This window comes from Kogia breviceps, chromosome 19 (genome assembly GCF_026419965.1).
Source record: "Kogia breviceps isolate mKogBre1 chromosome 19, mKogBre1 haplotype 1, whole genome shotgun sequence".
In the NCBI taxonomy this organism is placed as follows: domain Eukaryota; kingdom Metazoa; phylum Chordata; class Mammalia; order Artiodactyla; family Physeteridae; genus Kogia; species Kogia breviceps.
In genome coordinates, this window is record NC_081328.1 from 43,611,411 (window position 1) to 43,636,653 (window position 25,243).

Here is a 25,243-nt window from a genome sequence, read left to right on the forward strand (position 1 = left end):
AACATTGAATATAGTTCCTTGTGCAATACAGTATGACCTTGTTGTTTATCCATCCTATATATAATAATTTATCTCTGCTAATCCCAAACTCCCATTCCTTCCCTCCTTTCCTCCCCTCCTGCTTGACAACCACAAGTCTGTTCTCTATATCTGTGAGTCTATTTTTGTTTCGTACATATGTTGATTTGTGTCATAATTAATAGATTCCAAATATAAGTGATACCATATTGTATTTATCTTTCTGACTTACTTCACTTAGTATGATCATTTCTGGATCCATCCATGTTGCTGCAAATGGCATTATTTCATTCTTTTTCATGGCCGGGTAATAATTCAGTGTGTGTGTGTGTGTGTGTGTGTGTGTGTGTGTGTGTGTGTGTGTGTTTATACACACACACACACACCACATCTTCTTTATCCATTCATCTGTCGATGGACATTTAGGTTGCCATGTCTTGGCTATTGTAAACAGTGCTGCTATGAACATAGGGGTGCATGTTTGTTTTGAATTACGGTTTTGTCTGGATATATGCCCAGGAGTGGGATTGTTAGATCATATGGCAGCTCTGTTTTTAGTTTCTGAGGAAACTTCATACTGTTTTTCCTAGTGACTGCAACGATTTACATCCCCACCAACAGCGTAAGGGTTCCCTTTTCTCCATACCCTCTCTAGCATTTATTATTTGTAGACTTTTTAATGATGGCCATTCTGACTGGTGTAAGGTGATACTTCATTGTAGTTTTGATTTGGATTTCTCTAATGATTAGCAGTGTTGAGCATCTTTTTGTGTGTCTGTTGGCCATCTATATGTCTTCTTTGGAGAAAGTCTATTTAGGTCTTCTGCCCATTTTTCGATTGGGTTATTTGTGTTTGTTTTGTTTTTTTGCATTACGCGGGCCTCTCACTGTCGTGGCCTCTCCTGTTGCGGAGCACAGGCTCCGGATGCGCAGGCTCAGCGGCCATGGGTCACGGGCCCAGCCGCGCTGCGGCATGTGGGATCTTCCCGGACCGGGGCACGAACCCGTGTCCCCTGCATCGGCAGGCGGACTCTCAACCACTGCGCCACCAGGGAAACCCAGGTTATTTGTTTTTTAGTCGTTGAGTTGTATGAGCTATTTGTATATTTTGGAAATTAAGCCCTTGTCAGTCGCATCATTTGCAAATATTTTCTGCCAGTCCATAAGGTGTCTTTTTGTTTTGTTTATGGTTTCCTTTGCTGTGCAAAAGCTTGTAAGTTTGATTAGGTCCCATTTGTTTATTTTTGTTTTTATTTCTATTGCCTTGAAAGACTGACCTAAGAAAACATTGGTACCATTTATGTCAGAATGTTTTGTTTTTTTTTTTTTTTTTAACATCTTTATTGGAGTATAATTGTTTTACAATAGTGTGTTAGTTTTCCTGTCAGAATGTTTTGCCTGTGATCTTTTCTGGGAGTTTTATGGTGTCATATCTAATGTTTAAGTCCTTAAGCCATTTTGAATTTATTTTTGTGCATGGTGTGTTCTAACTTAATTAATTTACACGCAGCTATCTAACTTTCCCAGCACCACTAGCTGAAGAGACTGTCTTTTTCCCATTTCATATCCTTGCCTCCTTTGTTGAAGATTAATGGACGGTAGGTAATGTGGAGTTTTCTCCTGGGTTCTCTGTTCTGTTCCATTGATCTGTATGTCTGTTTTTGTGCCAGAACCACACTGTTTTGGTTACTGTAGCTTTGTAGTGTTGTCTGAAGTCTGGGAGGGTTATGCCTCTTGCTTTGTTCTTTTTCCTCAGGATCGCTTTGGCAATTTTGAGTCTTTTATGGTTCTGTATTAATTTTAGGATTATTTTAGTTCTGTGAAAAATGTCATGGGTAATTTGACAGGGGTCACATTAAATCTGTAGATTGCTTTGGGTAGTATTGCCATTTTTAACAGTATTAATTCTTCCAGTTCAAGAGTATGGGATACTTTCCATTTCTTTGAATTATCTTTAATTTCCTTTATTAATGTTTTGTAGTTTTCAGCATATAAGTCTTTCACCTCCTTGGTGAAGTTTATTCCTAACTATTTTATTTTTTTTGATGCAATTTTACTTATTTATTAAAATATACATACATACATATATATATATATATATATATATATATATATATATATATATATATTTTGGCTGCACTGCACAACTTGCGGGATCTCAGTTCTCTGACCCAGGAGGACTGAACCCAGGCCACAGCAGTGAAAGTGCTGAATCCTAACCACTAGACCACCCCTGATGCAATTTTAAAAGGGATTGTTTGTTTACATTCCCTTTCTGTTATTTCCTTGTTGGTGTAAAGAAATAACAACCATTATCTGTATGTTAATCTTGTATCCTGCTACCTTGCTTAATTCGTTTATCAGTTCTAGTAGTTTTTGTGTGGAGTCTTTCAGTTTTCTATGTACAGTATCATGTCATCTACGTATAATGACAATTTTACCTCTTCCCTACCAGTTTGAATACCTTTTATTTTGTTTTCTTGTCTGATTGCAGTGGCTAGGACTTCCAATACTATGTTGAGGAGAAGTGGTGAGCGTGGGCATCCTTGTCTTGTTCCAGATTTTTGGGGGAAGACTTTCATCTTTTCACCATTGAGTATTATATTGGCTGTGGGTTTGTCATAAATAGCTTTTATTATGTTGAGCTATGTTCCCTCCATACCCATTTTTCTAAGGGTTTTTATCATCAGTGGATGTTGAATTTTATCAAATCCATCTGTTGAGTTGATCATGTGGTTTTTGTTCTTTCTTTTGTTTTTGTTTGGTTTACTTTCTCTAACACCGTAAGTTTATTTCTTGCTCATGTAAGAGCCAAAATGGGTGTTTCTCGCCCGTGGGTGGTGCTCCTTCAAGCAACATTTAGGGCTCCTCCATCTTGTGGCTCTACTCTCTTCAACATATGATTCCAAGTGGCAGAAGGGAACTGAGCTGTGTCATTTCTTTTGCTGATGTGGTGTATCACATTGATTGGTTTGTGTATGTTGAACCATCCTTTTGACCCTGGGCTGAATCCAACTTCATCGTGGTATATGTCTTTTTTTATGTGTTGTTGGATTTGGTTTGCTAATATTTTGTTGAGAATTTTTGCATCTATATTCATCAAAGATATTGGCCTATAATTTTCTTTTTTGGTAGTGTCTTTGTCTGGTTTTGTTATCAGGGTGATGGTTTCTTCATAGAATCTCTTTGGGAGTGTTCCTCCATCTTCAGTCTTTTGGAAGAGTTTGAGAAGGATCGGTATAAGTTCTTCTTTGTATTTTTGATAGAATTCCCCAGTGAAGCCACCTGGTCCTGGACTTTTCTTTGTAGGGAGTTTCTTGATTACAGATTCTATTTCATTTCTAGTGATTGGTCTGTTAAAGTTATAAATAAATATATATATATATATATATTTTAAATTAATTTTTAAAATTATTTTTGGCTGTGTTGGGTCTTTGTTTCTGTGTGAGAGCTTTCTCTACTTGCAGTGAGTGGGGGCCACTCTTCATCGCAGTGCATGGGCCTCTCACTGTCGTGGCCTCTCTTGTTGCGGAGCACAAGCTCCAGATGCACGGGCTTAGCAGTTGTGGCTCATGGGCCTAGTTGCTCCGTGGCATGTGGGATCCTCCCAGACCAGGGCTCGAACCCATGTCCCCTGTATTGGCAGGCAGACTCTCAACCACTGCACCACCAGGGAAGCCCTGTTCAAGTTATGTATTTCTTCTTGATTCAGTTTTGGTAGCCTGTATGTTTCTGGAAAGTTGTCCATTTCTTCTAAGTTGTTGAATTTGTTGCCATATAATTATTCATAGTATTCTCTTATGGTTTTTTGGTATTTCTGTGGTATCAGTTGTGATTTCTTCTCTTTCATTTCTTATTTTGTTTATCTGGGGTTTTTTCGTGTTTTTTTTTGTTTTTTTTTTTCCTTTTCTTTTTCTTGGCCGCGCCACGCAGCTTCTGGAATCTTAGTTCCTTGACCAGGGATTGAACCCATGCCCTTGGCAGTGAAAGTGTGGAGTCCTAACTTCTGGACCTCTGGGGAATTCGCAAGGTTTGTCATTCTTGTTTACCCTTTCAAAGAACCAGCTTTTGGGTTTTTAAAAATTTTTTTCTTTTTTTGGGGGCGGTACACGGGCCTCTCACTGTTGTGGCCTCTCCCGTTGCGGAGCACAGGCTCTGGACGCACAGGCCCAGTGGCCATGGCTCACGGGCCCAGCCGCTCTGCGGCATGTGGGATCTTCCCGGACCGGGGCACGAACCCATGTCCCCTGCATCAGCAGGTGGATTCTCAATAGAGGGAAGCCCTCTATTTTATTTTTAATCCCTATTTTATTTCCTCTCTTTTCCTGATCTTTATTATCTCCTTCCTTCTGCTGACTTTCTAGTTCATTGACATTTAAGGTAATTATTGATAAATATGTATTTATTGCCGTTTTAAACCTTGTTTTCCCATTGATTTTATATTTCTTGTCCATTTTTGTTTTGTTTTTCCGTTTGTGGTTTGATGATTTTCTTTTCTATTATGCTTAATTATATTCTCTTCATTTTGGTTTTTGCGAATCAATTGTGTTTTTGATTTGTGGTTGCCGTTTTTCAAGTATGTTAACCCCTTCCTATATCTACTTGCTTTACACTGGTAGTCATATAGACTTAAAATATTCTAGAAAAAAAATAAATCTACATTTTTCTACTCTCCTCCCCCACATTTTATGATTTTGACATCCTCTTTTGCATCTTCATGTTCATCCTTTTGCTGTTCATTGTGGTTATCATTTTCTCACAGAAATGTTTTGATTTAAAAAAAAATCTTATTTAAGTGATTACTGGCTTATTTAAGTGATGTACTTTCCAGTTGTGATTTTCTCTTTCCTGTATATTCTTTTGTGTGTGTGTGTTTGATTTTTTTTTAACATCTTTATTGGGGTATAATTGCTTTACAATGTTGTGTTAGTTTCTGCTGTGTAACAAAGTGAATCAGCTATACATATACATATATCCCCATATCCCCTCCCTCTTGCTTCGCCATCCCACTCTCCCTATCCCACCCCACTAGGTGGTCACAAAGCACTGAGCTGATCTCCCCGTGCTATGTAGCTGCCTTCCATTATCTGTTTTACATTTGGTACAGTATATGTGTCCATGCCACTTTCTCAATTTGTCCCAGCTTACCCTTCCCTCTCCCCTTGTCCTCAAGTCCATTCTCTATGTCTGCATCTTTATTCCAGTCCTGTCCCTAGGTTCTTCAGAACCTTTTTTTTTTTTTTAGATTCCATATATATGTGTTAGCATACAGTATTTGTTTTTCTCCTTCTGACTTACTTCACTCTGTATGACAGACTCTAGGTCCATCCACCTCGCTACAAATAACTCAGTTTCATTTCTTTTTATGGCTGAGTAATATTACGTTGTATACATGTGCCATATCTTCTTTATCCATTCATCTGTTGATGGACACTTAAGGTTTCTTCCATGTTCTGGCTGTTGTAAATAGTGCTGCATTGAACATTGTGGTACATGACTCTTTCTGCATTATGGTTTTCTCAGGGTATATGCCCAGTAGTGGGATTGCTGGGTCGTATGGTAGTTCTATTTTTAGTTTTTCAAGGAACCTCCGTACTTTTCTCCACAGTGGCTGTATCAATTTACATTCCCACCAACAGTGCAAGAGGGTTCCCTTTTCTCCACACCCTCTCCAGCATTAATTGTTTGTGGATTTTTTGATGATGGCCATTCTGACTGGTATGAAGAGATACTTCATTGTAGTTTTGATTTGCATTTCTCTAATGATTAATGATGTTGAGCATCCTTTCATGTGTTTGTTGGCAATCTGTGTGTCTTCTTTGGAGAAATGTCTGTTTAGGTCTTCTGCCCATTTTTGGATTGGATTTTTTTTGATATTGAGCTACATGAGTTGCTTATATATTTTGGAGATTAATCCTTTGTCAGTTGCTTCGTTTGCAAATATTTTCTCCCATTCTCAGGGTTGTCTTTTCATCTTGTTTATGCTTTCCTTTGCTGTGCAAAAGCTTTTAAGTTTCATTAGGTCTCATTTGTTTATTTTTGTTTTTATTTCCATTTCTCTAGGAGGTGGGTCAGAAAGGATCTTGCTGTGATTGATGTCACAGAGTGTTCTCCCTATGTTTTCCTCTAAGAGTTTTACAGTGTCTGGCCTTACATTTAGGTCTTTAATCCATTTTGAGTTTATTTTTGTGTATGGTGTTAGGAAGTGTTCTAATTTCATTCTTTTACATGTAGCTGTCCAATTTTCCCTGCACCACTTATTGAAGAGGCCGTCTTTTCTCCATTGTGTATTCTTGCCTCCTTTATCAAAGATAAGGTGACAATATGTGTGTGGGTTTATCTCTGTGCTTTCTATCCTGTTCCATTGATCTGTATTTCTGTTTTTCTGCCAGTACCATACTATCTTGATTACTGTAGCTTTGTAGTATAGTCTGAGGTCAGGGAGCCTGATTCCTCCAGCTCCATTTTTCTTTCTTAAGATTGCTTTGGCATTTCGGGGTCTTTTGTGTTCCCATACGAATTGTGCAATTTTTTTGTTCTAATTCTGTGAAAAATGCCATTGGTAGTTTGATAGGGATTGCACTGAATCTGTAGATTGCTTTGGGTAGTATAGTCATTTTCACAATGTTGATTCTTCCAGTTCAGGAACATGGTCTATCTCTACATCTGTTTGTAACCTCTTTAATTTCTTTCATCAGTGCCTTATAGTTTTCTGCATACAAGTGTTTTGTCTCTTTAGGTAGGTTTATTCCTTGGTATTTTATTCTTTTTGTTGCAAAGGTAAATGGGAGTGTTTCCTTAATTTCTCTTTCAGTTTTTTCATGATTAGTGTATAAGAATGCAAGAGATTTCTGTGTATTAATTTTATATTGTGCTACTTTACCAGATTCATTGATTAGCTTTAGTAGTTTTCTGGTAGCATTGTTAGGATTCTCTCTGTAGTGTCATGTCATCTGTAAACAGTGACAGTTTTACTTCTTTTCTGATTTGGATTCCTTTTATTTTTTTTTCTTCTCTGGTTACTGTGGCTGAAACTTCCATAACTATATTGAATAATAATGGTGAGAGTGGGCAATCTTGTCTTGTTCCTGATCTTAGTGGAAATGATCTCAGTTTTTCACCATTGAGAACGATGTTGGCTGTGGGTTTGTCATATATGGCCTTTATTATGTTGAGGTACGTTCTCTCTATGCCTACTTTCTGGAGAGGTTTTATCATAAATCAGTGTTGATAAAAGCTTTTACTGCATCTGTTGAGATGATCATACGGTTTTTATCCTTCAGTTTGTTAATATGGTGTATCACATTGATTGATTTGCATATATTGAAGAATACTTTCATTCCTAGGATAAACCCCACTTGATCATGGTGTATGATCCTTTTAATGTGCTGTTGGATTCTGTTTGCTAGTATTTTGTTGAGGATTTTTGCTTTTGTGTTCATCAGTGATATTGGCTTGTAGTTTTCTTATTTTGTGACATCTTTGTGTGGTTTTGGTATCAGGGTGATGGTGGCCTCCTAGAATGAGTTTGGCAGTGTTCCTCCCTCTGCTGTATTTTGGAAGAATTTGAGAAGGATAGGTGTTAGCTCTTCTTTAAATATTTCATAGAATTCCCCTGTGAAGCCATCTGGTCCTGGGCTTTGGTTTGTTGGAAGATTTTTAATCACAGTTTCCATTTCAGTGCTTGTGATTGGTCTGTTTTTATTTTCTATTTCTTCCTGGTTCAGTCTTGGAAGGTTGTGCTTTTCTAAGAATTTGTCCATTTCTTCTAGGTTCTGCATTTTATTGGCATACAGTTGCTTGTAGTAATCTCTCATGATCCTCTATTTCTGCAGTGTCAGTTGTTACTTATGCTTTCTGATTTCTAATTCTGTTGATTTGAGTCTTCTCGCTTTTTTTCTTGATGAGTATGGCTAATTAATGGTTTATCAATTTTGTTTTTCTTCTCCAAGAACCAGCTTTTAGGTTTATTGATCTTTGCTACTATTTCCTTCATTTCATCTTCATTTATTTATCATCTGATCTTTATGATTTCTTTCCTTCTGATAACTTGGGGGGTTTTTTTGTTCTTTTTTCTCTAATTGCTTTAGGTGTAACATTAGGTTGTTTATTTGAGATTTTTTTTGTTTCTTGAGGTAGGATTTTATTGCTCTAATCTTCCCTCTTAGAACTGCTTTTGCTGCATCCCATAGGTTTTGGGTCGTCTCTTCAGTGATCTCTTGGTTATTTAGTAGTGTATTGTTTAGCCTCTATGTGTTTGTATTTTTTTACAGTTATTTTTCCTGTAATCGATATCTAGTTTCATAGCATTGTGGTCGGAAAAGATACTTGATACGATTTCAGTTTTCTTAAATTTACCAAGGCTTGATATGTGACCCAAGATATGATCTTTCCTGGAGAATGTTCCATGAGCACTTGAGAAGAAAGTGTATTCTGTTGTTTTTGGATGGAATGTCCTATAAAGGTCAATTAAGTCCATCTTGTTTAATGTGTCATTTAAAGCTTGTGTTTCCTTATTTATTTTCATTTAGGATGATCTGTCCATTGGTGAAAGTGGGGTATTAAAGTCCCCTACTATTATTGTGTTACTGACAATTTCCCCTTATGGCTGTTTGCATTTCCCTTATTTATTGAGGTCCTCCTATGTTGGGTGCATAAATATTTACAATTGTTATATCATCTTTCTGGATTGATCCCTTGATCATTGTGTAGTGTCCTTCTTTGTCTCTTGTAATAGTTTTTATTTTAAAGTCTATTTTGTCTGATGTGAGAATTGCTACTCCAGCTGTCTTTTGATTTCCATTTGCATGGCATATCTTTTTCCATCCCCTTACTTTCAGTCTGTATGTGCCCCTAGGTCTGAAGTGGGTCTTTTGTAGACAGCATATATACGGGTCTTGTTTCTGTATCCATTCAGCCAGTCTATGTCTTTTGTTTGGAGCATTTAATCCATTTACATTTAAGGTAGTTATCGACATATACATTCCTATTACCATTTTCTTAGTTGTTTTGGGTATGTCGTTGTAGGTCTTTTTCTTCTCTTGTGTTTCCTGCCTAGAGAAGTTCATTTAGCATTTGTTGTAAAGCTGGTTTGGTGGTGCTGAATTCTCTTAGCTTTTGCTTGTCTGTAAAGGTTTTAAATTCTCTGTCGAATCTACATGAGATCCTTGCCGGGTAGAGTAATCTTGGTCGTAGGTTTTTCCCTTTCATCACTTTAAATATATTTATTTTTATTTTTGGCTGCGTTGGGTCTTCGTTGCAGTACACAGGCTTTCTCTAGTTTCAGCGAGCAGGAGCTACTCTTCATTGTGGTGTGTGGGCTTCTCATTGTGGTGGCTTCTCTTGCTGCGGAGCATAGGCTCTAGAGCGCAGCCTCAGTAGTTGTGGCTCACGGGCTTAGTTGTTCCACGGCATGTGGGATCTTCCTGGACCAGGGCTTGAACCCAGGTACCCTGCATTGGCAGGCAGATTCTTTACCACTGTGCCACCAGGGAAGCCCCTTTTCATCACTTTAAATATGTCCTGCCACTCCCTTCTGGCTTGCAGAGTTTCTGCTGAAAGGTCACCTGTTAACCTTATTGGGGCTTCCCTTGTTTGTTATTTGTTGCTTTTCCCTTGCTGCTTTTAATGTTTTTTTCTTTGTGTTTAATTTTTGTTAGTTTAATATGTGTCTTGGCATGTTTCCCCTTGGATTTATCCTGTATGGGACTCTCTGCGCTTCCTGGACTTTACTGTTTCCTTTCCCGTATTAGGGAAGTTTTCACTATAATCTCTTCAAGTATTTTCTCAGTCCTTTTCTTTCTCTCTTCTTCTGGGACCCCTATAATTCAAGTGTTGGTGAGTTTAATGTTGTCCCAGAGGTCTCTGAGACATAGACTGTCCTCAATTCTTTTCATTCTTCTTATTCTGCTCTGTGATACTTACTTCCACTATTTTATCCTCTAGGTTACTTATCCGTTCTTCTGCCTCAGTTATTCTGCTATTGATTCCTTCTAGAGAATTTTAAATTTCATTTATTGTGTTGTTCATCATTGTTTGTTTGCTCTTTAGTTCTTCTAGATCCTTGTTAACTGTTTCTTGTATTTTCTCCATTTTGTTTCCAAGATTTTGGATCATCTTTAGTATCATTACTCTGAATTCTTTTTCAGGTAACCTGCCTATTTATTTCCTCTTCATTTGTTCTGGTGGGTTTTTACGTTGCTCCTTTACCTGCTGCGTATTTCTCTGTCTTCTCATTTTGCTTATCTTACTGTGTTTGGGGTCTCCTTTTCGCAGGCTGCAGGTTTGTAGCTCCTGTTGTTTTTGGTGTCTGCCCACAGTGGATAAGGTTGATTCAGTGGTTTGTGTAGGCTTCCTAGTGGGGGGACTGGTGCCTGTGTTCTGGTGGATGAGGCTGGATCTTGTCTTTCTGGTGGGCAGGATCACGTCTGGTGGTGTGTTTTGGGGTGTCTGTGAACTTACTATAATTTTAGGCAGCCTCTCTGCTAATGGGTGGGGTTTTGTTCCTATCTTGCTAGTTGTTTGGCATAGGGTGTCCAGCACTGTAGTTTGCTGGTTGTTGAGTGAAGCTGGGTGTTGGTGTTGAGGTGGAGATCTCTGGGAGAGCTCTCGCTGATTGATATTACGTGGAGCCAGGAAGTCTCTGGTGGTCCAATGTCCTGAACTCGGCTCTCCCACCTCAGAGCCTCAGGCCTGACACCCGGCTGGAGCACCAAGACCCTGTCAGCCACATAGCTCAGAAGAAAAGGGAGATTAAAAGGAAAAATAAATAGATAAAGTAATATAAAGTTATTAAAATAAAAAATATTATTAAAATTTTTAAAAGTTTTAAAGTAATAAAAAGAGAGCAACCAAACCAATAAACAAGTCCACCAATTATAACAATCGCTAAAAGCTATACTAAGATAAATATAAAAATCAGAAAGTGGTCAGTTGCATACAGCAAACCCCAAGTCTACAGTTGCTCCCAAAGTCCACTGCCTCAATTTTGGGATGATTCGTTGTCTGTTCAGGTGTTCCACAGATGCAGGGTACATCAGGTTGATTGTGGAGATTTAATCTGCTGCTCCTGAGGCTGCACGGAGAAATTTCCCTCTCTCTCCTTTGTTTTCACAGCTCCTGGGGTTCCACTTTGGATTTGGCCCTGCTTCTGCATGTAGGGCGCTCTCTGGCATCTGTTCTTTACCCAGACAGGAGAGGGTTAAAGGAGCGGCTGATTTAGGGGGCTCTGGCTCACCCAGGCCAAGGAGAGGGAGGAGTACGGAATGCAGGGTGAGCCTGTGGCGGCAGAGGCCAGCGTGACGTTGCAACAGCCTGAGGCGTGCCGTGTGTTCTCCCGAGCAATACGTCCCTGGATCACGGGACCCTGGCTTTGGCACAGGCCTCTGGGAGGGGAGGTGTGGATAGTGACCTGTGCTTGCACACAGGATTCTTGGTGGCTGCACTAGCAGCCTTAGCGTTTCATGCCCGTCTCTGGTGTCCATGCTGATAGCCGTGGCTCATGCCCGTCTCTGGAGCTCATTTAGGCGGTGCTCCGAATCCCCTCTTCTTGCACACCCAGAAACAATGGTCTCTTGACTCTTAGGCAGGTCCAGACTTTTTCTTGTACTCCCTCCCGGTTAGCTGTGGCACACTAGCCCGCTTCAGGCTGTGTTCACGCAGCCAACCCCAGTCCTCTCCCTGGGATCTGATGCCCCCACCTGCCCTGGCGGGTGAGCAGTGAAGCCTCTCAGCTTGTGAGTGCTGGTCAGCACCGATCCTCTGTGCAGGAATCTCTCCGCTTTCCCCTCTGCACCCATGTTGCTGCGCTCTCCTCCGTGGCTCCAAAGCTTCCCCCCATCACGCCCCCGTCTCCACCAGTCAAGGGGCTTCCTAGTGTGTGGAAACTTTTCCTCCTTCACAGCTCCCTCCCGGAGGTGCAGGTCCTGTCCCTATTCTTTTGTCTCTGTTTTTTTTTTTTTCTTTTGCCTAACCCCAGGTACGTGGGGAGTTTCTTGTTTTGGGGGAAGTCTGAGGTCTTCTGCCAGCGTTCAGTAGGTGTTCTGTAGGAGTTGTTCCACATGTAGATGTATTTTTGATGTATTTATGGGGAGGAAGGTGATCTCCACATCTTACTCCTCCGCCATCTTGAAGGTCCTCCTCTTTCCTATAGATTCTTAACTTTTCTATTAGGGAAGACCCTTCAATATTTCCTGTAGTGTAGGTTTACTATTGCTGTATTCTTTTAGTTTTTGCTTGTCTGAGAAATTCTTCATTTCTCCTTCTATTCTAAATGATAACTTTGCTGGGTAGAGTGTCCTAGGTTGCAGATTTTTCCTCAGGATTTTGAATGTATCTTGCCTCTCCCTTCTGGCCTGCAACATTTCTGTAGGGAAATCAGCTGATAGCCTTATGGGGGTTCCCTTGTAATTAACTTTTTGTTTTTCTCTTGGTGCCTTTAGAATCCTCTCTTTTAACTTTTGCCATTTTTATTATAACACATCTTGGTGTAGGTCTGTTTGGGTTTATCTTGTTTGTCACCCTCTGTGCTTCCTGTATCTGGATATGTTTCCTTCTTTAAGGTTTGGGAATTTTTCAGCCATAATTTCTTCAAATAAATTTTCAATCCCCTTTTCTCTTTCTTCTCTTTCTAGGATCCCTGTTATGCATAGATTGGCACTCTATATTACCCCATAGGTCTCTTATATTTCCTTCATTTTTTTTCGTATGGGTTTCTGTCTGTTCTTCTTACTGGGTGATTTCCATTATTCTATCTTCCAGATCACTTATTTGTTCTTCTGCATTATCTGTTCTGCTGTTCATAGCCTTTAGTTCAGCTTTCATCTCTTCTAATGAATTCTCTAATTTTTCTTGTCTCCTCCTTATAGTTTCTAGTTCCTTGTTATAGTAATCTGCATTTCTGTCAATAGCCTTTCTTAGTTCCTTCAGTGTTTTCATTATCTCCTTTTTGAACTTGGTGTCTGTTAGACTGAAGAGGTCTGTTGCATTGTTTGTTCATTCAGGGGAATTCTCTCAATCTTTTAATTGGGAGTAGTTCCTCTGCTTCTTCACTTTAGTCATATTTCTTTTGCTGTGTGAGTTTAGGAGAAACAATTATTTACTGTTGTCTTGGAGGGCTATTTTTATGTGGTATCATCCCTGTGTAGCCTGTGTGGGTTTAATAATTTTGGGTGCGAGGGCTGTTTTAGTATGGATGTCTGCCACCTCTTTCCTCAGTGTATGCCAGCCGTTATCCCCTTGATAGGAGGTGTGACTGGTGGTGTGACCAGAGCCTGCACTGGATATTGAACAGGGCCTCCTCTTTGCTCTCTGGTTGTCACTGTCCTGTCAGGGGCAGGGTATGCTCTGTAGCTGTTGGAGTGGAAGCCCCCAGATCTGTTTCTGAGCTGCATTTCTGATCTGCAGTGTGAGGTAGGTGTGATTGGAGGGCTCCCACTGGCAGCGGAGCCACTGAGTATTCCTCTGCTGGAACTGTTCATCTGTGAGTACCCTCTGCTGTGTCACCTTTCACCCACTGTGTGGGTTCACAGAGTACAGTGTTGTTGGTGTGGGCCCCGGCCCCACCTTAACCGTGGGTACACCAGCAGCAGGCCCTGGTATCTCTCCAGCTTTATTTTTGCATGGCCAGCAGCACAGATCCGCTGAAGTCAGGACCCAGGACTGCAGTAGGTGTGCACCTGGACTTGCTGTGGGAGCTGTGGAGGCAGCTCAGACCCTGGCCGGGCCCAGCCCCCATGTATAGTGGTCCACAAAGCCCACAGCTGCTAAAGCCAGACCCATCCCAGCCGCCGGAGCACCTGTGGTCCGTTTGGTTGTTCCACAGGCACTGAATTTACAAAGTTGGCAGCAGAGGTCTAAATCCATGGTTCACGCAGCTGCTGGGAGAGATTTCAGCTCTGCTCGTGAGTCGCACAGCCCCTGGGGCTCAGCTGTGGTTTCAGCCACACCTCTGCATGTGGGCAACCCACTGGTGTTGCTCCTGGGGATGCTGAGGTGGCCGGGGCACACAAGCCTGTCCAGCCCAGAGGGTCTAGGGTGGCAGCTGTGGCTCACAAGCCTGCCAGGCAGTGGCCAGTACCTGGGGAAGGAGGCCGCAGTGGGAGCCCCACTCCTCCCTTCGCATACCACTTAACATTGGTGCTTTGGTTTTGTGGTGGCCCAGGCTTCTTCGGAGAACGCTACTACTGCGGCACTCCACGCTCCAGCCCCTTCAGGCTGTCTCCATGCAGCAGCCAACAGCAGTCCTCTCCCCGGGTCTGTTCTCTAAACCCCGCATTCCAGCACCCTTCCCCCACCCCCATACCAGCAGAGGAGCTTCTCATGCTCAGGCTCCCAGGATGGTGGCACAGACCTACCGCGTAGGTCTCTCTCTGTCCTGCCTGCCACAAACTGGTTGTTGCACTCTCCTCTGAGCCTCTGAAGCTCCTTTTCTGTCCCAGCTAATCTCCCTACTGGGGATGGGACTTCCCAGGGTATGGGAACTTCTTCCCTTCAGCTCCTTACCAAGGGTGTGGGTCCCATACCACTTCCTCTTTTTTAAATTTTTTATTTTCTTTAAACTTTTCATTTACTTATTTATAAAATTTTATTTGTTTATTTTGGCTGCGTTGGGTCTTCGTTGCTGCGTGCAGGCTTTCTCTAGTTGCGGTGAGCAGGGGCTACTCTTTGTTGTGGTGTGCAGGCTTCTCATTGCAGTGGCTTCTCTTGATACAGAGCACGGGCTCTAGGGCACATGGGCTTCAGTAGTTGTGGCACATGGGCTCAGTAGTTGTGGCTTACAGGCTCTAGAGCGCAGGCTCAGTAGTTGTGGCTCACCGGCTTAGTTGCTCCGTGGCATGTGGCATTTTCCCGGACTAGGGATCAAACCCATGTCCCCTGCATTGGCAGGTAGATTCTTAACCACTGCACCACCAAGGAAGTCCCTGTAGATGTATTCTTGGTATATTTGTGGGAAGAGGTGAGTTCCATGTCCTGCTACTCCACCACCTTGATTCTTCCTTCTCTTCTCTCTTTTTTTTTTTTTTTTTTAACATTTACTGAAGTATAATTGCTTTACAATGGTGTGTTAGTTTCTGCTGTGTAACAAAGTGAATCAGCTATACATATACATATATTCCTGTATACCCTCCCTTTTGTGTCTCCCTCCCACCCTCCCTATCCCACCCCTCTAGGTGGTCACAAAGCACCGAGCTGATCTCCCTGTGCTATGCGGCTGCTTCCCACTAGCTATCTGTTTTTCATTTGGTACGGTATATATGTCCATGCCACTCTCTCACTTTGTCCCAGTTTACCCTTCCCCCTCCCCATGTCCTCAAGTCAGTTCTCTATATCTGCGTCTTTATTCCTCTCCTGCCCATAGGTTCTTCATAACCTTTTTTTTTTTTTAGGTTCCGTATATATGTGTTAGCATACAATGTTTGTTTTTCTCTTTCTGACATACTTCACCCTGTATGACAGACTCTAGGTCCATCCACCTCACTACAAATAACTCAATTTCGTTTCTTTTTATGGCTGAGTATATTCCATTGTATATATGTGCCACATCTTCTCCCTCTCTTATTTTCCTTCTAGCAGATGATCAAGCATGTTCATGACTTGCTTCATTTAATCCTCAGAATAACAAAGGAGAATAGGTAGAAAAACTGTATATAAATATAATTTTTTAACTATTAAGAAAACTTAACCCTAAGATAATTCAGATTCCTTCTCCAAATCACATTGGTACTATGTGGCAGAGCTGGGACTCAAATCTGATTTTTCTTGCTTAGTAGTCCTGAGAACTAGCTCTCGTCCAGTACATAATGCTGCCTTCCTCTTGTCATTTGCCAGGTTCTGTCAGTCTTTACAGTATCTCTTGCATCTGTTTCTTTCTATGTCCCCTATAGTCATCTTATCTTATACCTTCGTTAACTCTTGCCTGATCTAAATTCTCTCCCTGCTTTAGGCTCCCTGCTCTTCCGTTTATGTGGTATACAGCTACAGAGTAATTTTCCTGTCATGTGACTCCTCTTGCTCAAAAACTGTCGCTTCATTGCTTATGAAGTGACGTCCTAGATTCCTCAGTTACTTGTTACCTAAAGTCTTCATCCAGAATTCATCTCTCCTCTAAGGAAGTAGGGGGAAAAAAGAATCCAATATAGATGTTTTTGTTTGGCCTAAACATTGCTTTTTTAAAATATGAGCCAACGTTTTTAAGATCATGAGATTTCGTTGAAAAGATCAGACTCTTGAAAAGTGGAAAATCTGGCAAGACTAGGCCTGCATTCTTGTGTGGCAAAAAATAGGCTGTTGTTGATGAAATAGCTGCCTGCTTTAGACAAGGCAGCCTTTTTCCACTTCACCCATCAGTCCCTATTGTCTTCTTGACACTGAGGCCATCGTTTAGAACCATTTACCATCACATTTGTGCTATAATTTTCTTATAGTGGAGAAATACTTTTCTCGAGCTTGGGTCTCTTATCAAATATTAGAAAATAAGACTCAGAGTTATGTGTTACAAGAAAAATTAGGGCATGCTTCTGTAGAATATTCCTACTTACTAAAGTGCAAGCAAAGCATGTCTGTGTCAAAAGAATAGAACTTTTCTTATCCTGGCTTTCTTTATTCATTGTCACATTGGTACCCATTGAGTATTTTGAGTTTCCCACCTTTGATTTAGAACATCTTGAATTATTTTCCGAAGAATATATACATAAAAGGTAGCAGAGCCAGGATTCAACTCCAAAGCGCATATTCTTTTTGCTATATCATTCACTATCTGAGTTCTTGTAGCTTTGTGTATTTCTGCCATAATGCTTAGCCAAAACTACTCAGAACATACATATGCTTTGCAACATGGCAGCAATTTAGTAAATAGAGTGTGTTAAATGATTCTCTCTAGAACTAAAGGCAATAAAGAAATGGTTTGCCGTGTTTGAGATGTCTTATACATGTCTTTTTTTCCCTCATCTTTTTGAGATATGGACATTTCCCAAAGGGCTTTGTTTCTCATTTCTTCAGATCCCTAGTGATGAATTAGAATAAAAATCAACTTTTGATTTTCTATGTTTTTTGTTTGTGTTTGTTTTTGCGGTACGCGGGCCTCTCACCACTATGGCCTCTCCCATTGCGGAGCGCAGGCTCAGCGGCCATGGCTCACAGGCCCAGCAACTCTGCGGCATATGGGATCCTCCCGGACCGGGGCACGAACCCATGTCCCCTGCATCGGCAGGCGGACTCTCAACCACTGTGCCACCAGGGAAGCCCCCTCTGTTTTTAAATTTAGATTTAATGTTTGGTAATGCAAGCTGGCATGGCCATTTTTGAGTATGAGTATCCAAGAATGGCCCAAATTCTCTTGCTTGGAATTTCAAGTAGTTGAAGCTGTTCGGAGGTTAAATCTTCCTGATATAGTATCATTCTTCTGGGTATCTTTTTGGTATAGTATCCAAAGGGGTTTTGCTGATTTTAGGATAGAGAGATTGGATATTATCTGATCTTGGGGAGAGTGTTGTTGCCAAGGTATTGCATTAATCCCTGATCTCAGGTGTAAACTTTTCTAGAAGGTGTAAACTTTTCTAGTGTTTGAACTAGATGAAGATTGATTTTTAGCTAGTGTTTCAAAAAAGATTTATGTAGGCTAAAAAATGTGTTCTGTAAGTGTTTGTGGCCCTTTTCTTATGTTACATTGCATAGTCATCTTCACTTCAGCCGTAGCCTTTACTATATCTTATGTGTGGCTCAGTCCCTTGAAAAATAGAGTGTTTATGTGTAATATTTCTTTTTAAAATAGTTGTTCTTTATCAGGAACTTGTGTGTGTGTGTGTGTGTGTGTGTGTGTGTGTGTGTGTGTGGTACGCGGGCCTCTCACTGTTGTGGCCTCTCCTGTTGCGGAGCACAGGCTCTGGACGTGCAGGCTCAGCGGCCATGGCTCACGGGCCCAGCCGCTCCGTGGCATATGGGATCTTCCCGGACTGGAGCACGAACCCGTGTCCCTGCATCGGCAGGTGGATTCTCAACCACTGCGCCACCAGGGAAGCCCTATCAGGAACTTTTGATTAGATAGAACATCTGACTATGCCAGGTTTATATATAGTGGCATTTTTTACATCAAAGGAGTCAGAAAAATTCATGTTGCTTTGTAACAAGAAACAGTTATGCAGAATGTGTTTTAACCTTGGGGAAAATTACTTAATTCTTTTGACCTTGATTTTGACATGTATAAAACAAAGAATTAATTTAGATCAATAATTATCAATTTGCTGTGTATAAGAATTGCCTATGGAAAATGGAAAAACTACATGCATTTAAGTCCAACCCACAGGGTTCTGATGTAGTAGGTTTATTTAGATTAAAGTTTTTCAACCTCAGGATTACTGACATTTAGGGCTGGATAATTCTATGTTTTGTGGGCTGTCCTGTGCATTGTAGGATGTTTAGCAGTATCTATGGCCTTTACTCACTAGATGTTAGTAACAATACCCCACCCCAAGTTATGACAACCAGAAATGTCTCCTGACATTGCCAGATATCCATGGGGGACAAAATTACCCCAGGCTGAGAACCACCTTCCCAGAGCCAGATCTAGAAATCTGCACTTTTTACTAGCCCCATTGGTAATTATATCATTAACTCTTAAAAGTGATCAATCAAGGGCTTCCCTGGTGGCGCAGTGGTTGAGAGTCCGCCTGCCGATGCAGGGGACACGGGTTCGTGCCCCGGTCTGGGAAGATCCCACATGCCCCGGAGCAGCTGGGCCCATGAGCCATGGCCGCTGAGCCTGCGTGTCCGGAGCCTGTGCTCCGCAACAGGAGAGGCCACAACAGTGAGAGGCCCGCGTATCGCAAAAAAAAAAAAAAAAAAGTGATCAATCAAGAATTTTTGCTAATTTTTCCATGCATGGTATAATTGCAGATAAAAATTAAGCAATCCATGTACAGTCAAGTTTTTAGAACATTGGGGTATTTCTCTTTAAAAAATAATTGTCAGGGCTTCCCTGGTGGTGCAGTGGTTGCGAATCCGCCTGCCAATGCAGGGGACATGGGTTCGTGCCCCGGTCTGGGAAGATCCCACATGCGCCATGCTCGCTGAGCCTGTGCGTCCGGAGCCTGTGCTCCGCAACGGGAGAGGCCACAACTGTGAGAGGCCTGCGTACTGCAAAAAAAATAATAATTGTCAAACAATTTGATTTCATTGAAATGCAGTTGTTAAAATGCATAGCTAAAACTGTGGTTGTGCTTGTTTGAATCTAAAAATTCTTTATAAAGAAATTTCCCTTTCAGTGTTTTTAGTTGGTGATTCCTTGCGGCCTTTTGTTTCATTAGGATCAAGCAGCTAGAGACATGAAGAGGCTTGAAGAAAAGGACAAGGAAAGAAAAAACGTAAAGTAAGTTGTTTTCTTCTCCCTCAAAAAAGTTACATAAAAATTGCTACAGTATTGCAAAGCCTATATACCCCCAAAGTTTATACAGAAAAATTAAAATATACAAATGACTTAAAGTTATTCCTGTATCTTGAATAATATTTCTTGTAGTAATTAAAAAGCATTCTTTTTGGTTTTCAACTATAAATAGTTTTTAGTAAACACAAAAATGAGTTACAGAGAGAATCAAGAGAGCATCATTATTAAAGTTTGGGTTCATTTTTCAGTCTTGTCCCATAACTGATATAAAATAGGCTTATGCCTATGTGGTTGATTTTAAGAAGTAATGGTGATTGTATGCAAAAAACTATATATATTTTTAATAAATAATAAAACCTAATTTATTTAAGGGGTGACATGCTTTAGCCACTAGTCAGAACTTGAAATACTTTATTTTCTAGGAAAGAGAATTCTCCTTGTCCCCTTGCTGAATATACTCTTCTTAAGGCTTTTTAACCAAGTACAGGGAGGCATGGTTGGACTTTACCTCTAGTTGGCAGTCAGTGCTCAGGCCCTCCCCAAGGTTCCTGTGCCATATGGAGGTTCAGCCCTCTCTTTGGTGCTTACTGTGTGCTGCATCCTCTTCCAGCTGCCCTTCACTTGTGGTGCTGCTTGCCTTAGGGATAGCAGGCACTCTAGGTTAGGCAGAAAGTCTGATTAAAAAGAGATGCTTATGGGAACTAAGCAACCATACTGTCCACAGCTCCTGAGAGATGCAAGTGACGATGGTCCAGTTCTCCATGTGAACTGTTTGGGAGTTTTAGTCCCAAATTTTAAAAAGAGTTGATGTAGTCTGTTTCTCTGTCCCCAAGGATTTTGGCTGAATGCAGTTACTCCAGGGCTAGAAACTCTGGTGCACATTAAGAAAGTTGTGACAATCTTTTTAGTATGTACCAAATGCAGGTTTTTTTTTTTAATATAAAATGCTTTATATTAAACACTGTACTGTTTGTTGTATGGGGTTGACAAGGCTAGGGTCCTTGGGTATCTCTCTTCAAAAGTTTTTACTCCCTATGTTCTTGTTAGTATTTGATGTTTCTAGGGGTACCATATCGTCCCATTCAAAAGAAACTCAAACTGTGGCTTATAGAGTGAAACCAGACGTATATGATGGATGGATAGTTTATAGTGTGCTTATTGATGCTTTATTATTGTTAGTGTTGAGAGTTCCTGTGCTGTATGGAATTCAACACTAATGTGCTATAAGTATGGAGCTGGGTATGTGGAACATTTGCAGGGAAGTTTGTTTCTCCGCTTGTTTTTCCAGGGGTATTCGAGATGACATTGAAGAGGAAGATGACCAAGTGAGTTCCTATGCAGTATTTCTTTTACTTTTACCCCACAAAGTCTGTACTGGGGACAAGCTAGAGCTTGCCTTCACTGAAATGGCCATTCCTGACGTTCAGCAGGGAATGTCATTTGACTTGCTGCTTTTCTGCGTGTGTGACCAGTTGGTAATATAAAGATTCATATGACTTTCCCCCATGTTGAAGATGGAACTTTTGATCAACTATGATATCAAAAGCAAATATGAGCTTTATTCAGCTTGATTTTTTTAATCCAAAATTTATGTTTGTTCTGATAAATCAAGGAGTAGAGTAGAGTGGGATCTACGGATGGACTCTAGCAACATCTAAGAGTTTCTAAGAGTTCTGTTTGTGATTATTGTGTTTCAAGATGGAACATTAATTAAATGACTGTCCTTTAGTATTTTTTTTCGTTAGTATTTTTTTTTTCCCATTCAGTTGTGGGATGGTGAGAAGGGAACCAGAGTGAGCCTTTCCCAGGTTTGTGACCCTTCTAATCAGTGTCACCTTCCAAACTTGGATTGGTAAAGCCACAGCATGTGTTCCACAGCTCTGGGCAGGGTAGGTAGGCACCCCACCCGAGGAAGGCTGTGGAACAGACAGATATATAAAAGTCTTCTTTTAAGCAAAAGCTAAATCATTTTATGGTAGTAACTGTCTCATTCATTTCCTCTGATTGTCCCTCTGAATACTGCTATTGTTAAAGGAATCATTGCTAGTAAGAGTCTTGGTAGGTATTTAAACGGTGCAGTTATCTGTACACTGTGTGCACTAATTACAGGAGCAGAAATGTTCTCATTTATACTTGGGTATGATTATGTTCTTGTGCTTTCCTGCAGGAAGCTTATTTTCGGTACATGGCAGAGAATCCAACTGCTGGTGTGGTTCAAGAGGAGGAGGAGGATAATTTGGAATATGATAGTGATGGAAATCCAATTGCACCTTCCAAAAAAATCATCGATCCTCTTCCTCCCATTGATCATTCAGAGGTATGGTGTTTCTTGCTGAATTTGACTCTTCTTTCAAGCTGATACAGTTTTCTTTAGCTTTAATATTTAGGTTTTCCCAATATCCTGATTCATACTCCTTATTATGTCATGAGACTATTTCTTTGGGCTCTTGTCATCTTTACCAAATGGTTGAGTCAGAAGGTGACTGAATGGTTGACACTTTGTAGCCTGTAGTGTTGAAGGTACAGCTGAGTCACTTGCTCACGTTCAGTTTTTTTCAAGCAATTGTACTTGTTTTCTACAGCATCACTTACCATCTTCATCTCACAGTGGGTCCGTGGGCCTGCATTTGCTTTTTAAAAAATTAATTAATTTTAAAATTTATTATTTATTTTTAAAATAAATTTATTTATTTTTGGCTGTGTTGGGTCTTTGTTGCTGCCTGCGGGCTTTCTCTAGTTGTGGAGAGCAGGGGCTACTCTTCATTGTGGTGCATGGGCCTCTCATTGCTGTATCTTCTCTTGTTGTGGAGCACAGGTTCTAGGTGTGCGGCCTTCAGTAGTTGTGGCACACGGGCTCAGTAGTTGTGGCACACGGGCTCTAGGGCACAGGCTCAGTAGTTGTGGTGCACAGGCTTAGTTACTCTGCGGCATGTGGGATCTTCCCGGACCAGGGCTTGAACCTGTGTCCCCTGCACTGGCAGGCGGATTGTCAACCACTGTGCCACCAGGGAAGCCCCTGCATTTGCTTTTTAAATTGCTGTAAATCTTTATTTCTCCCAAATATGGGGCAGATGAGAGGGTGTTCCTTCAAAGTGGAACCAGGAATTATATGGCCCTTAAATCAGGAAAAGGAAATGAGGATATCAGTGTACTCGCGGGGGAGGGGGGGATCATTATTTCATCCAGGTTAAGTATCAGACTAGACGTTGCATACAGTGATTCTAGATCTAGAGCAGTGGTTCTCAAAGTGTGGTCCAAGGAGTCCTAGAAGGGTCTTTTCACAGAGTCTACAAAGTCAAAAGAATTTCCATAGTAATACTGAGATCATTTACCTTTTTCACTGTGTCAGCATTTGCACCAATGACTAAAAGCAATGCTGACGCATTAACATGAATCAGGATAGTAGCACCAGTTGCTTTTCCCTGCCAGATCATCACAGTCACACACCACTCCCCCCCGCAAAAAAAACCAAATCAAATACAAACCAGTCCTTGATGAAACAGTAAAAATTATTAAATCTTGACCTTTATGTTAACATGTCTTTTTATCCCGTGACAAAATGGGAAGGGCAAATCATTTCTATTGCATGCCAAAATATGACCGTTGTCTCAAGGAAAGGCACTTAGGTGTTCGAGTTGTGAGCTAAGCTAGCTGCTTTTTTTTCATGGAACACCATTTTCACTTGAGAAAATGAATGACACTTCAAGGAAAGCATAAGTGTCTATTGCCAATGATAGAAAATCAAGAGAGAGGCGAGAAGATGGCGGAAGAGTAAGACGCGGAGATCACCTTCCTCCTCACAGATACAACAGAAATACATCTACACGTGGAACTGCTCCTATAGAACATCCACTGAACGCTGGCAGAAGACCTCAGACCTCCCAAAAGGCAAGAAACTTCCCCATGTACCTGGGTGTAGGGCAAAAGAAAAAAGAATAAACAGGGACAAAGAATAGGGACGGGACCTGCACCAGTAGGAGGGAGCCGTGAAGAAGGAAAGATTCCCACACACTAGAAGCCCCTTCGCGGGTGGAGACTGCGGGTGGCGGAGGGGGAAGCTTCGGAGCCATGGAGGAGAGCGCAGCAACAGGGTGCGGAGGGCAAAGCGGAGATTCCCGCAGAGGATTGGTGCTGACCGGCACTCACCAGCCCGAGAGGCTTGTCTGCTCCCCCTCCGGAGGTGGCGGGGGCCGGGAGCTGAGGCTTGGGCTTCAGTCGGATCCCAGGGAAAGGTCTGGAGTTGGCAGAGTGAAAACAACCTGAAGGGGTTAGTGCGCCACGGCTGGCCGGGAGGGAGTCCGGTTGAAGTCTGGAGCTGCCGAAGAGGCAAGAGACCTTTTCTTCCCTCTTTGCTTCCTGGTGCGCGAGGAGAGGGGTTTAAGGGCGCCGCTTAAAGGAGCTCCAGAAACGGGCGCAGAGCTGCCGAAAAGACGAGACTTTTTCTTGCCTCTGTCTCCTGGTGCGAGAGGAGAGGGGATTAAGCGCACCGCGTACAGGAGCTCCAGAAACAGGCGCGGAGCTGCCGAAGAGACAGGAGACTTTTTCTTGCCTGTTTGCTTCCTGGGTCGCGAGGAGAGGGGATTAAGGGCACCTCGTAAAGGAGCTCCAGAAATGGGCGCAAGCCGCGGCTGTCGACATGGACAGTAGAGACGGGTGTGGGATGCTAGGGTTGCTGCTGCAGCCACCGAGAGGCCTGTGCGAGCACAGGTCACTCTCCACACCGCCCACTCCGGGAACCCATGCAGCCTGCCACTGCTGGGGTCCCGGGATCCAGGGACAGCTTCCCCGGGAGAACGCGCGGCGTGCCTCGGGCTGGTGCAGCGTCACGCCGGCCTCTGCCGCCGCGGGCTTGCCCCGCATCCGTGTCCCTCCCTCTCCCTGGCCTGTGCCAGAGTCCCCAAATCAGCTGCTCCTTTAACCCTGTCCTGTCTGAGCGAAGGGCAGACGCCCTCAGACGACCTACACGTAGAGGCGAGGCCAAGTCCAAAGCTGAACCCCAGGAGCTGTGCGAACAAAGAGGAGAGGGGGAGGTCTCTTCCAGCAGCCTCAGAAGCAGCGGGTTAAAGCTCCACAATCAACTTGAAGTGCCCTGTATCTGTGGAAAACCTGAATAGACAGCGAAATATCCCAAGTTGAGGAGGTGGACTTTGGGAGCAAGATATACTATTATTTTCCCCTTTTTTCTTTTTGTGAGTGTGTATGTGTGTGCTGCTGTGTGAGATTTTGTCTGTATAGCTTTGCTTGCACCATTTGTCCTAGGGTTAGACCGACCCGTTTTTTTTTTTATATAGAAATTTTTTTCTTAATAATTATTTTTTATTTTAATAATTATATTTTATCCTACTTTATTTTGTCTTCTCCCTTTCTTTCTTCCTTTCTTCCTTCCGTCCTCCCTCCCTTCCTCCCTTCCTTCCTTTCTTCCTCCCTTCCTTCCTCTCCTCCTTCCTTCCTTTCTTGCTTCCTTTCTTCCTTTCTTCCTTCCTCCCTTCCTTTCTTTCTTCCTTCCTTCCCTCCCTCCCTCCTTCTTTCCCTCCCTCCCTCCTTCTTTCCCTCCCTCCCTCCTTCTTTCCCTCCCTCCCTCCTTCCTTCCTTCCTTTCTTTCCTTTTTATTTTTTCTCCCTTTTATTTTGAGCCGTGTGGATTAAAGGCTCTTGGCGCTCCAGCCAGGCGTCAGGGCTGTGTCTCTGAGGTGGGAGAACCAACCTCAGGACACTGGTCCACAAGAGACCTCCCAGCTCCATGCAATATCAAATGGCGAAAATCTCCCAGAGATCTCCATCTCAACACCAAGACCCAGCTTCACTCAAGGACCAGCAGCGAACAGTGTTGGACACCCTATCCCCAACA

General features: G+C 42.1%; 1 protein-coding gene across 2 annotated transcripts in view; it reads left to right on the forward strand.

The window, feature by feature from the left end:
• The window catches only part of DDX42 (DEAD-box helicase 42), an 83,513-nt gene that overhangs the window by 38,018 nt on the left and 20,252 nt on the right, over positions 1 to 25,243 (forward strand). For both annotated transcript variants that reach the window (XM_067021882.1, XM_059046908.2), the window contains 3 exons: positions 19,320 to 19,381; positions 20,685 to 20,721; positions 21,564 to 21,713. In XM_067021882.1, the coding sequence (XP_066877983.1) occupies positions 19,320 to 19,381; positions 20,685 to 20,721; positions 21,564 to 21,713 (249 nt within the window). The remainder of the gene's footprint in view (positions 1 to 19,319; positions 19,382 to 20,684; positions 20,722 to 21,563; positions 21,714 to 25,243) is intronic.